The sequence below is a fragment of the Bombus huntii genome, unplaced genomic scaffold (genome assembly GCF_024542735.1).
Source record: "Bombus huntii isolate Logan2020A unplaced genomic scaffold, iyBomHunt1.1 ctg00000052.1, whole genome shotgun sequence".
Taxonomy (NCBI): Eukaryota; Metazoa; Arthropoda; class Insecta; order Hymenoptera; family Apidae; genus Bombus; species Bombus huntii.
Window position 1 is genome coordinate 971,407 of NW_026099316.1, and position 13,605 is coordinate 985,011.

General features: G+C 38.0%; 1 protein-coding gene across 1 annotated transcript; it reads left to right on the top strand.

The window, feature by feature from the left end:
* Nucleotides 1-1,077, top strand: LOC126875713 (uncharacterized). Its single transcript, XM_050638603.1, has 2 exons — nt 1-53; nt 603-1,077. The coding sequence occupies exons 1-2, from the start codon at nt 48-50 to the stop codon at nt 972-974; spliced, it is 378 nt and encodes a 125-aa protein (XP_050494560.1). The 5' UTR covers nt 1-47; the 3' UTR covers nt 975-1,077.
* The last annotated feature ends 12,528 nt before the right edge of the window (nt 1,078-13,605 follow it).

The following is a 13,605-nucleotide window of genomic DNA, read 5'->3' on the forward strand; positions in this document are numbered from 1 at the left end:
TACGTGGAGGCTTTATTTGAGTTACGCGGCGTCGTGTGGGTTGGGGAATGCAGGTATATGCGTTTCTTATTTATATTATTTATTTACTTTACTCGTTTATTTATTTATTTATTTATTTAACTATTGGTTGATTATTTATGTATTATTTGTTTTGATATTATTTATTTATTTACTTATTTATTATTAATATTTATTATTAGTTATGTTGGTTTATTTATTATTTAGTTATTTAGTTATTATTCATTTATTTATTTATTTAGTTAGCTGGTTGTTTATTTATTTATTACTATATTATCTATTTATACATGCGGTGATCTGCGTATGTATCATCAGGCCTCTTATTGAAGCGCAGGCGTTAGCTTGATATATTTAGTTTATTTTAGCGTTATATAAATTTAGCTTGATAGATTTAGTTTATTGTAGCTGTGTAGAAATTTCTAAGATAATATTTAATTATGAGGATATAACTATGTTTTGCTCTTAGATACTTATTTATTTATTTATTCGTTATATATTTTTTATTTCTATTATACTGGCTTTTTGTTGACGACTTGGCGAGTTCTTTCGGTTATGATTGGATACATTCGAACGGTTTTGGCTAGGAGGTGGAACCCCAGGCACCCCCTTGTACAGTAACAGCGACTGGCGCAAAGGCGAATAGCAAGAGGTTGGCGGTTAGTATTGAAAACCCAAGGATAGTGTCGGACATCAGAATAAGTGACAACGTCACCATATCGGTTGCACCGAAGACTAGGGGAGACGAGGAAGGTGATCCCTTTAAGCCTAGTAGGAAAATTCAGAGGAGTCCCACGATTGGTGGTAGGCCCGATATTGAAGTAGCAGAAGAATCGGTGGTGTACCGAAACTGGATTGAAATTAGCTCAAGACAAGACGGAGGTGATTCTACTTACCGGAAATCGTATCACAAGGTCAAGGACGTCAATATGGGCAAGTACCTGTTGATGACTAAATAGAAGGTTAGGTATCTTGGGGTGCAATAGGACAATAATAGAAAATTCTCATTACATCTAGGAAAGGTGTGTGTCATGGTTGATACCCTAATAGGAGCGATTAGGATGTCGTGTAAAATTAAGGTAAAAATAAGGAACTTGTTAATTTCCGAAAAGGAGATTGTTCTTTTTATTTTTTACTCAATTTATACAATTTTTTCGGTTCGCGATGATACACTTTCGATACTTGGATTAGTTAAGAATTTTTTTATTAGACTGACTGAATGATTTTGAAGGGAGCATTTATATTCTTCCAATCGTTGGAGTGGGAGAAGGTTTTGTTTATACTTAGTGTAAAATTCGGAGAACGGCTGAAGTGATCGAATGCCACTCAGGCGGCTGAGAACGGGTGCTGACCGGACGGTCACACGCGATAAAGCGTTCGGAATTTCGGTTTGTTATATACAGTTGCTCGAATTTCGTCTGTGACATTCCCCCCTTCTTAGATTGAACTTGATCCCTCAAGTTTTCTTCAGAAGACTTTTGTGGAATCGGACTTGACGTGGCTTGAAAATTACAGCTGATTCCTCCTCTTCATCTGAGTGGTATGTGTTGGTTGGAATATAGATGTTGGGTGTTGAGCCCAGGGTGAGTGGTACTGGTGGGGCTGTCGCATTGTGGCTGTTGATTACAGTTTCATTTCGGCAGCAAAATAAATTGATACATTATTTGTTCGGTATACATTTCCTGATGCATTTGAATACCCCTATTTTGTTTAATCCATATATACCTAGTATGCCTAATGCTATGTACCCTAATATCTGGAGCGTGGTTAGTCCCCAATACTGTATATTTTTAATTCTGTGTTCGAAATTAAGAGTTTCTATCTCGTCGCCTATTTTATCGATCGTTGTTTTATAGCCTTGTAAATTATCTATTATTTTCGGTGCTCGCTGGAGTTTATCTAACAGATGAGTGAAACTATCGTTTGTTTTGAGCGCTAGGGTTTTTGTTTTGATTTCGTATATGACTTCGTTTTTTGTTTCGCCTATACGCATGTGTTCGTCTTTGTACAATAAATCGCAAGAAGTGTTAGCTCTTATGATGGAAGGCTTGTCAAGTTTTTGTAAGGTATGTTTCGTTTGGCAAATTGTGTCTATTTCTATCGGATTTGCTGGTATCGCAATGTAACAGTTGCTAGTTTTGAGCGGTATAAAGCTAATGTCTTCAATCTTAAGTACAGTTATTTGACAATGTTCAATGTGTGGTTTGAAATTTATTATTTCGCTGCGACAATCGGTTCTTGAATTTCTCTCATGGATTGGTAGTGTTTGTTTGCATATAGTGGTTCCGGCTCGATTCTTACAAAGTTTGTTGAAATACTCGATATCAGCGTTTATAAATGAAAGACCTGAAGTTAAATACATCTGATGTTCGACTACTGGAGCCAAAAATACTCCATTTCTTTTACTCGGCATAGGATATACTTGTAATATGTTCCATTCTGTGTTAGAGACTAAAGGTACTATGATTTTGAAAAATATTTTGTCATCTATTGTGAAGATTTTAAGATCACCGATGTCGAGTATGAATTGAAAATGTTCGGTTTTGGCAGAAATCGCGGTGTTGTACATCTGGCTACCTATTGCCTTGGCGTAATTTTCTATGAATTCATTGGGGTCAAGTATTTGTGGACTAATTATTCCTTGTTTGCCTAATATCATGACGTTAACTATTTCATCTAATTGGAAGTGTAAAGTTTGCATCGCGGTGCCGACTTTCATGATTATCTTAAGCATAGATCTATCGATATTTGCCTGCTGTTGTAATTTTAATATATCACTATATGATCTCTCTAAGTGGTTTAGGTTTTCTGAGTTTACAATTTTTCTAATAAGTGCTGTTTAATTAGCTATTATGGTCTTGATTTTATTATTATCATCGAATAGTTTGTCCATATTTTTGTTTATGAGCGTAAGATCATCATCGTCGAGAGTCCCGAACAGACTTTTCGATACGGAACCTATGATGTTAAGCAGACCTCGTGTGCTCCGGGTATGTGTTAACGCTTTCAAGTGTTTTGCGAGTTGTTTTAGGTTATTGATGCGATTTTGTAATCCGCCTAACTCTTCGACGTATTGTTTGCTGATTGCACGTGAGTCTATTGTTAATTTATATGATTCTATTGCGCTTATCTGTTCGTATATGTCGCTAGTGTCTAATCCTACTATTACATTGGCAGTGTCGCTGTATAAATATCCTTTTCCTATGTTTTCTACGAATACAGAGTTTCCTTCTAATGGTGTAATATTTATTTGCGCGGATACTATTCCGGCAAAGAGGAGCGTCGACCTGGAAAGTAAGGTTTTAAACGATTACCGTGTATCTTTTTGTCTTGAATCAGATAGTATGGAGTACATACCTTATCAATCGTGTACGGTCCTAACCATTCCACATCAAGTTTATGCCTTTTATGATCGTTATGTATTAAAACGGAGTCTCCTTCTTTGAAAACTGATTGAGGTTTTATAATTTTACGTTTTTGATCGCGCTGATATCGCTGTTTACTTTTGATCAATGTTTCGCGAGCGTGTCGGAGTCTAGAGTCCCATTCCTTTTTGCGGAACGTGACTTCGTCTGCGTATGTGCGTTGGGGATTCTTGGATATTGTGGAGGGAAGATTGGCTTGGTGTCCGAATGTGAGTTCGAATGGCGTGTAACCAGTAGAGTCGTGTATCATTGTGTTATATGCAAGGCATACAAAGTTAAGTTGATCGTCCCATTCTTCATCCGAATTTCGCTGCATCGATTTTAACATGTCTGTTATTACTGCGTGTGTCCGTTCTAACGATCCGTTATTTTGTGGGTGGAAGGATGTCGTTTTGATATGTTTGATTTTGAACGCGTCTTCGTACTGTTGCATTAAACTAGATATAAAATTCTGTCCGCGGTCAGTTAATATCTTTTTTGGAGCGGAAAAGATGTAAATGTAATGATTCAAGAGTGCGTTCCAAATTGTTTCCGTTTGCTGAGTTTTTAGTGGTACGAGTATTAAGTATTTTGTCAATTCGTCATGTATGGATAGAATGTACTGATTGCCTTTTTTCGTCTTTTTCAGTGGGCCTAATAAGTCCATAGCAATTTTATCGTTTGGTTCGAGGGGTGTGTCGGTGATACAAGGTTCTTCGCGCGGTCTGATACGTGTAGTTTTAGATGTTTGGCAGGTGTCGCATGATTCTATATGTTGTTGTATGCGTTTCATCAAATCTGGTACTCTGTGCCGTTCACGAATGCGGTCGTATGTCTTTTGTATATCGGGGTGTCCTACTAAATCGTGATTTTCTTTCAATAATTCGTCTATTTCTTCGTCGCTATATGTTTGAATTGGTTCCCATGCAAAATTTAATTCTTTTACAGTGTCGTTCAGGAATAATAAAATTTGTTTGATCGCGTTCTTTTCGGTCTCTGTGAAACTGTCGTCGCCTATACCTATCTTTTCGTTTATATGAATAATTTCGTTTAATTTAGTTAACCATTCGATTCTGTCGTAATTTCCTAGCTCTGTTTTGGATAATTGATAGAAAGATTTACGGTTCGGAGTCATTTTGAGAATTTTGGGTAACGCGTCGGTAGATTTTTCCCAATCGTGATATTTTTTATCGAGTTCTATGTTCAAATTTTCGAGTCGTCTGGTCAGAACATGTATTCTAGATAGTGCGTCGGCTGCAGTATTATCTTTTCCTTTCGTGTATTCTATGTCGTATTCGTATTCTTCTAGTTTTAGTCGCCATCTCGTCAAGCGTGATGAGGGGTCTTTGCAATTCTGTAACCATTTTAGTGCTTGGTGATCGGTTCGGATGAGGAATTTCTGTCCTAACAGATATTGTCGGAGGCGTTTCACGGCCCATACTATTACTAAAAGTTCTTTTTCTGTAGTGGAATAATTTCGTTCCGGTGGGTTTAGAGTTCGCGAGATATAACAACATGTATGTCCGTCCTGTGATAAGATTGCACCTATACCTTCGTTACTGGCGTCAGTCGTTAATGTGAATGGTTTCGCAAAGTCTGGGAATTTTAGTACGGGTGATGAACAGAGTTTGTCTTTTAATGTCTGGAATGCTTCCTGGGTTTTATCTGTCCAATGAAATGATGTCTCCTTTCTTGTAAGTTCGGTCAATGGTTTCGCGATCTTAGAAAAGTTTCTTATGAACTTACGGTAATAACCTGCTAGTCCTAAGAACGATTTGATGTCTGTGGGATTACGTGGCTGTTTGAAATTGCTAACGGCTTCTAATTTTTTGGGATTTGGCTTTACACCTTCGGCGGTTACTATATGTCCAAGATATTCTAATTCTGGTTTGAGAAATTCGCATTTGTCCGGCTGTATTTTGAGTCCGAGTTCGCGTAGGCGTTGCAATACTATCGCGAGGTTGCTATTGTGCTCTTCAATCGACTGTCCGAATATTATAATGTCGTTTAAATATACGAAGCAATGTTTATTTATGAGTCCTCTTAGCGCGGTATCCATCATGCGTTGAAATGTTGCAGGTGTATTCTTTAAACCGAATGGCATCCTATTGTAATGATAGTGTCCTTGTGGTGTGGAGAATGCTGCGTACTTTTTAGAGTCTATGTCCATTGGGATTTGGTGGAATCCGGAGGATAAATCGAGGGCTGAGAAGAATTTTGCGTTGCCTAGTTGGGATAGTATGTCGTCTATGTCAGGTAATGGATATGCGTCCTGGTCAGTTAGTTCGTTTATTTTTCTGAAGTCTATTGCAATTCGCCATTTCTGTTTCCCTGAGGCGTCTGCCTTTTTTGGTACTACCCAGACTGGTAAATTGTAAGGAGAATCAGATGGTTCTATAATGTTCTTTTGTAGCATTTCGTCCATTTGTCGTTTGATTTCTTCTTTATGGCATTCAGGCGGTCGGTAAGATTTTGTGTTAATGATTTTATTTTCTTTTAACGTTATTGTGTGTTTAGCAAGGTTAGTGCATGGTAATAAGTCGGTCTCTAGATTGAATACGTCGAGGTAGAACAGCAATATCTTTTCGATTGGTTCACGGAGGGTTTTCTCTATATGCGAAAGTCTAACTATATCTTTAAACGTGGAGACTTGATCGTACGTATTTGAATTTTCGATAAAATTAGTCATTTTGGCTGGGCACTCACCACAATTGATAAAGCATATCGTTGTCGGTTTTCCTTCCAGGTAGACTGTTTTTGACACTGCTTGTTTTGGAGGTACGTCGTTTTCCTGTTGCAATAATGATTCGAGAGTTCAAATTTGAATTTAGATAGGGCTGGCAAACCGAATATGCCGTCTTCTATAATTGGAAAGTTGTCTTCTACCACAAAAAATTCTAGAGTTTTGCCAAATAGTTTTATCAAAGCGTGTTCGTTGGTTTCAAATTTAGAGTGTCCCATCGAGAATTTCCGTTCTTTTGTTATTCTTGGTCGTAATACGCATCTTCGCTTGAGTATATTAATTCCTGCTCCGCTGTCAATGAGGAATTTATGTCGCTGTCCGTCGGATCGTAAAAGTACTGTGGGTAGTCTTCCCGTTGTGGCGTTAATTCGTAGGTCTGGTCTGTTGGTTTCTCTATTTCTTCCTTGTGTGTCTCGAGATTGTGGACTGCTGGTGGTCTCGGAAATTGGCTGGGTGTTCGAAAATTTTTACATTGACTGGAGACATGTCCGATCTGGTTGCATTTGAAGCATTTTAATTGTGTCCTTTGGGCAAGTGGTATTTGTTCGGTTTGTCGGAAGCTTCTTGGCATTGGATTGGGTGTTGGAGTTGGTTTTTTAGTGATCGGATTAGGATTATTGGTTGTTAGTCGTTGCTGCTCAGGGAGTCGTAATCGTTCTATTGGTTTTGGTCGTCGATTTCGATCTTCCCCGAAGAATCGCTCGATGTCGGTGGCTTTCTTTTCGGCTTCAAGGATATTGTATGGTGGATTGGCGAGTAGTAATTGTCCTATTTCGCCTTTCAGGCCTCGGATAAAATCGATCACGGAGTCTTTTAAAATCCTGTCGTTCATAGCTCGTCTAGTAATTTCGTCACGGTATTCGTTCGTTATACTGTATTGTAACTTATTGAGTGCTCTGCGGAACCTGATGATATAACTTTGCACACTTTCGTCGTGACGCTGTCTCGTTTCGCGTAGCTGGTCTTGATGTTCTCTAACAGAGTCTTGGGTGGCTACGTTTCGTCTTAGGGCATCGTACAGGTGTCCGTATTCGTATATCGGTATATTGCAGATGGCCATTGCGGCTTTACCCGCGATTTTCCCGATTTTGATCGTTTTTAATAATAGCGTGGGTTCGCTACACATGGCTCGTAATTCGCGTACTTCGCGTATGAATTCTTCGACTCCGATATTGTCTTCACCGTTTAATTGCGGAATACATACTATCGCGTCTTTGGTCCGTAAGCTCGGAGAGGCGAATTGCGGTGGACGGTCTTCGTAAGAGGGATGGTTGCCTTCTTCTGTTCGAATTGGAACGCATGGTGGGGAAGTTCTATCTCTCGCGGCAACAGATTCGTCCATAGTAATAAGGGAGCCTAGTTCTGTAGTAGCGTCGCGTCCTATTTTTATTTTAGAGATATTTTTGCCTAATAGTTCTATTTCCGCTGCACGCTTCTTATTTTCACTGTCGGCCGTCCGTTGTGTCTCTTCTACACGTTGCGCAAGAATTTCAATTTGTTTTTGTATCACGTCGAGTATGGCACGAATCGAATTGTCCGTACCTCCGTTTGTAGAAACGGTTTCAATAGTTTCGACTTTGTCTTTTCGTGATGTGGGCATGATTCTAATTGAGCTTATTGAGTCTGAACTACTGTTGCTATTTGGACTCGAAGCGCTTGAGAAACTGGGTTTTCTCACACGGTATCGTGAAAATGAATCCAGATTTTCAGCTTACCGTAGTAGCTATGACCGTTGAGGAGTCTCAGGGATGTTTCCTCTCTGGTTGGTTCTAGATTCCGAATCTTATTCGTAGGGTTGCTCTGCGCTGACCGTAGTCCTCTCGTCTAGTTTCATCGTAGTGGAACGTTGAAAGTTGCTGCAGGCCTTCGTAGTAGCAAAGATTCGCACTGGGTCCGTTGATCCTTCGATCTTCAATGATGCGCGTACGCCGAAATCGTAATTTCGTTTGCACTGAAGTGAATAGATCCTGGCACGGATCGCCAAAAATGTCGTGTAAAATTAAGGTAAAAATAAGGAACTTGTTAATTTCCGAAAAGGAGATTAAGTTCTTTTTATTTTTTACTCAATTTATACAATTTTTTCGGTTCGCGATGATACACTTTCGATACTTGGATTAGTTAAGAATTTTTTTATTAGACTGACTGAATGATTTTGAAGGGAGCATTTATATTCTTCCAATCGTTGGAGTGGGAGAAGGTTTTGTTTATACTTAGTGTAAAATTCGGAGAACGGCTGAAGTGATCGAATGCCACTCAGGCGGCTGAGAACGGGTGCTGACCGGACGGTCACACGCGATAAAGCGTTCGGAATTTCGGTTTGTTATATACAGTTGCTCGAATTTCGTCTGTGACAAGGACATCGTTGCCGAACGTCAATGGGCCCACCGACTCAGTTAGGAAACTATTACGGAGTGCGGGAGTCGGTGGTGCTTTATGCCACACCGATATGTGTCAAAGCCCTAGCAATACGGAAAAACAATAACATTCCGAAGATGTCGATAGTGATCGAATAAAAGATGAAGGGAAGAGTAGCTCTATTGCAGAGAAGATAATTGGACCAGAAAGCTGATTGACGACGCCTGCATTTTTAATAGAGAACGATTAGGAAAGAGACACACCCAAGATGCTGGGATTGTGATGTCGAAGGTGAAGATGCAGAGCATGCGTTGTTCAATTGCCCCAGATGGGACAATGGAAGTACATTGTTGGATAATTACGTAGGCGAAATACTGGCAACCAATAACGTAATCGACGTGGTCGTCAATAGCGAGGAGAACTGGGCTAGATTCCAAGGGCTTTGCCGAAAGAAAATGATAGCTCAATCAGATAGACAAGATAAGGAGAGGAACATGGAGAGAAGAAGGAGAGGATTAACTAGAAGAAGATCATAATAAGATGAGAGGTACACTCAGTAAGAAGACCAACCCTGAAGTAATGCCGAGAGGTGGTTCCAGGGTTGGTTCTTGTACCGACAGAGGAGAGAGACAGAGGAGGGGTTTTTTGGTGGGTAGAGGTGCTATCATCTTGCCAAGTCCCGCATAATCCAGGCGCGCGCTAACGTACCTAGTTATGCGTAACTGCATTCTCCTCTCCTCTCAAAACAAAAAAATGTGCAAAATAGGAAGGAGTATGGATATGAATTTTTAAATTACCATCTGTCAATAAATATCCACAATTAGTAAATTTAGGTTTAAGATTATATTATATTTGGGTTAATATATAAATGCGAATGATCTTTTACTATGAAATGCATAAAATAAAAGTAGATATCAATTGGTGCCACCAGATGACTTGTTATTTTGCGTGTTAAGTAAATATACCACAAAATTTCAGTTGATATAATAACCGTCACTTGTTGATAAAATATCGTTGATGTTTGGATAAGGTATGTATTTCTGTTTGTTTTAAAATAAAAACAACAGGTTGTAATAGACGTACGATTATAAATTGTAACGTATCGCTATTAAAAATCATTTTTGTTCTTCTGGAAGATTAGGGAAGAATACTATTCTGTGTTTGTATTCAAGTAATGACAACGAGAGAGTGAGTGAAGCGTAAAGCATTAGAAAGCGTAGGCGAGAATTTATCTTCAGGTAACATTAGTGATGTATGCCTGAAAAAGGCAAACGCGTGTAGAATCTGTGGTTTCAGTTTAATGTTTATACCGATGCAGTTATCTCTTCCTGGCAGACGAATAGTGTTTTTCTAACGCCATATTACGTTTCACCTTCTCTGAGTAGAAATTCGTGATACTCGCAAGTTTAATATTTCAAGTCCTGGCATAATCATTCATTGATTCGGTGTAATTAATACTTGGTTAGGTACATGTCGAAATTTGTTTGATTCATTAAGAATTAAAGTAGCGAAAAAATGATTTTGACGGGAACTGTGTTCTTCTATACGAAAAAATGTCAATAAAGAGATATTTTAGTTTCCACTGAAATGAACAAATTATTGAAGGTTTTGAGGATTTCGAATTTTGCAGGAAAACAAGTAGTGCGCAGTTTTTCATGACAAGCGATTTACTCAGTAATTGGAAATAACCAATAGCATTTTTTGTTTAAAAAGAATGGAATTGAAACTAATCAATTATATTATCAAATATATTAGGTGCTATTTTAGTACACAGTACTGACTTAGAAGTTGTTGCTAGAAATGCGAAAAAAGGTTTACATTTCATGACATCGACATTGGAAAAGGTGGAAAATGTCTCAATTCGACATGTATATTTATCTTTTTGTTATGTTTACCGATTTTTCGGAAACGGCTTGATCAATCGGAATGACACTTTTTGCTCCTTGTAAGACATAATTTTCCGTTGGTTCAGATATAAAATATTTTTCCATTTCTTTTTTGTAAACTATTTTTTTTTTTTACAAAAAGCCAATTTTTATGTATACAAATTCATCAGTTATTCTGGATTGGATCGAGCTATCGAGATGAAACCTTTTGCATCTTTTAAGAGTAGTCCATTGACTGGACCCATTTGCAAAATGTCTCCATTTTGTTCATTAAGTATTATTATTGCAAAGAATTCGTTATTTATCAATTTCATTTACGTCTACTCAGTGATTGTTCTGCAATTGTTGGACTGATAACGAGATGATTCTAAAACAACAGCCTGGGCAAGTAGTTTGAAATCGTGTTTTTCAATTTAGGCTTCAATTCGTGTTTCCATTGCAGGAAACAATGGTTGGTTGTTATTGTTGCTGTCGTATAAACGAAATTTCTTGACATAGCTGCGTACATCGTAGTTTGTCCCTGATATTTCGGAGATGTACAGCTAGAATAAAATTCTTTTACTTGTTTATATTAATTTCTACTGTCCATAAATAGCCATACATTATGTCCAATATTTGTTGTAGATGGCTTTTGGATTTTAAAGCTTTATTGTCTCTCGCGCATATTAGTAGGTCATCTGCGAATGTTATTGCTTCATTATTTTTATCGCTATTTGCGCTACAATTTACATCGCGATAAATTAAATAAAATAGGGGAGTTCACGGCTTCTTGTTATGGGTGGTCTTTGATTTTAGATACTTTGTTTAAACTGTTCTGCCTGTTACGTAAAATTGTTTGTTACGTAACATGTTCTAAATTATGGCTATTATTTGGTGTAAACTATCTAAGTACTATCCATAGCGCTGCTTGACTTCCGTAAATGGACGAGAACGAGTGTTATTTATATTTCTATATGTCGGAGATGAAAGGACACCGGAACCTTCCCTTTGGAACTTTGGGAAAATCCCTTAACACTGTAACCTAGATACTACCATAGCCGTAATTAAGCAATTATCGTCATTCAATCCGATTGTATTTGCTCGAGATATGTGACAATGAGCTTCGGCTCGAGGCGACAACCAGTCGCCGAACGTAGCCGCGGTCAAGGAATCAACGTTTTGTCTAACAAAGGTATGGAGTAATAGTGTAGCTCTCGTCAAAAAGTGTTGAAGTGGTCATTACTTCTAAGAAAACTCTACATCTGGTCTTTTTAGTTTTCTCAAGTACTGAAACCATCGAGAGCGTATAGACAAAAGACAGCGACGAAGGCAGACCTTAAACAGTAGACAGGCGACGTTGGCTTCGGGGTTTTCAGTTATAGGGTAACACTGCTAGCGTGCGGATTTGGACCAGTTCAAATTGTATTCTTACTTATAATTACACTTCTGTATGAAAATATATTATCTACCTTACAATTTATCCACGACTTTCTCTGTTTATACATCAAATAACTTCAACAAAAAAAAAATAGTTGTAGTGGCACTCGACAGTAAACATTCCAACAGTTGCTGTTCGTGGATCACGACATGCAGACCCTCTTCATCTCCACAGTACATGTTCAGCTAGCCTGAGGACCCGTTATAAATCTCAAGATTTAGTTAACTAAGGTCCTTCAAACAGACAAACAGTCTTTGTCCCAACTACGAAAAGATAGGGGAAATCTATGTTTCTCACGAACGACGTTTCCTGCTAGCAACTTTCTCTCAACGTCACTTTCCCTCACTTTCCGGACGAAGGCATCTCTCTGCGAATCCGATGATCTCATGTTCTGCGACACACCCCATCATAGATTTCCTCTGCAGCATCATCACGACGGAAAGTTATTCTCTCGTGAGGTCACATCAGCGAGTTACATAGCGTCTTTACGCTCGGTGAATATTCTACTTTTTAACAAATAGTTAGTTTAGTAATACTTGTACCGTAGACAAGCAAGTTGAGTAGAACTTGGACTTTGAAAAAAAAGGGCATTTTGTTATCCCGCTGACCGCGGATTCGTTATTGAACCTAGGATCATTGTCATTGGCTTCTCGAGTATCTAATTACCACGGTTACTTGTCAAATGCTGTAATAATCCTATTTGCAGTAGTAAATATTGCATAACAAAAATGTCTAATCCAAATGAAGATTCGTTTCACGCCCCTAACCCTAGTCATAATGTGAACCCGACATATATATAACATTTATTGCCCGAGAAAATACATATTACACGTATATATTCTTAATAAAGAAAGAATTTCAGTTGGAATGTGGTTTTGGCAAAAGTACCGTTACGCGACGGTATGACGTAGCCATACAATATTTTGTGTCGGATTTACATTTTTAACATTTCAGTTAATGATTGAATTTAAGTCGCTACAAAAGTGGTACTTTTCTACAATATTGTTTTTCCTTTCTTCAGGAGAAGAATGCGAGAACGAGTGTACTCAATGTGGTATGAGCGTTTGCTGAAGTAACTAGTTTTGTTATTCGATATTACTGTACAAAAAATATCTAAAACCTATAAATGGTATATAATGGTTAAATATGTATTGAGTATGATCTCAGACACTTACATTTGAACCAATTTGGCTTTTCTGTTTAAATCAAATCGGGCAACCGTACATCAGGATCAGCTTTATTAGAAGTTTGCAGCAGAATATTTTTACTTTATTATTTAGTTGTTTGCAGTAGATTCGTGTGTTTGTTCGATTTGAAATCCGAATGTATATCTAAATAGCAAACGACTTTTTTGTGAGGAATGGATATGTTGCTATTGTATCGTAGATATCGTGTAGGCGGAATTGCTTTTTGCATCTGATATTTTGGAAATGTACGGCCCGAATAGAATTGTTTTGAATTCGCTTATATTAATTTGTGATTTCCAAATTATTTTTATTACGTGGTGTGGAAGCTCTCTTTTTCGAGCTTAAGGAAAGAAATTCAGCCAGAATGTGTTGAATGCCCTCTCTAAATCTATGAACACCGCTTCGACGCAATCACTCTCGTCTCTTGCCCAAGAGATATATGATGAATTTTGTAATTGCATGTATCGTTGAATGTTTAAATTTGAAGCCAAATTGGGTGCCCGGAATTAGGTTATTTTCAATGTATATAGTGTTATTTATCATAGATTCGGATACTTTATAAATGTTGAGTAAGAGTCTAATTCATCGGTATAGCTGA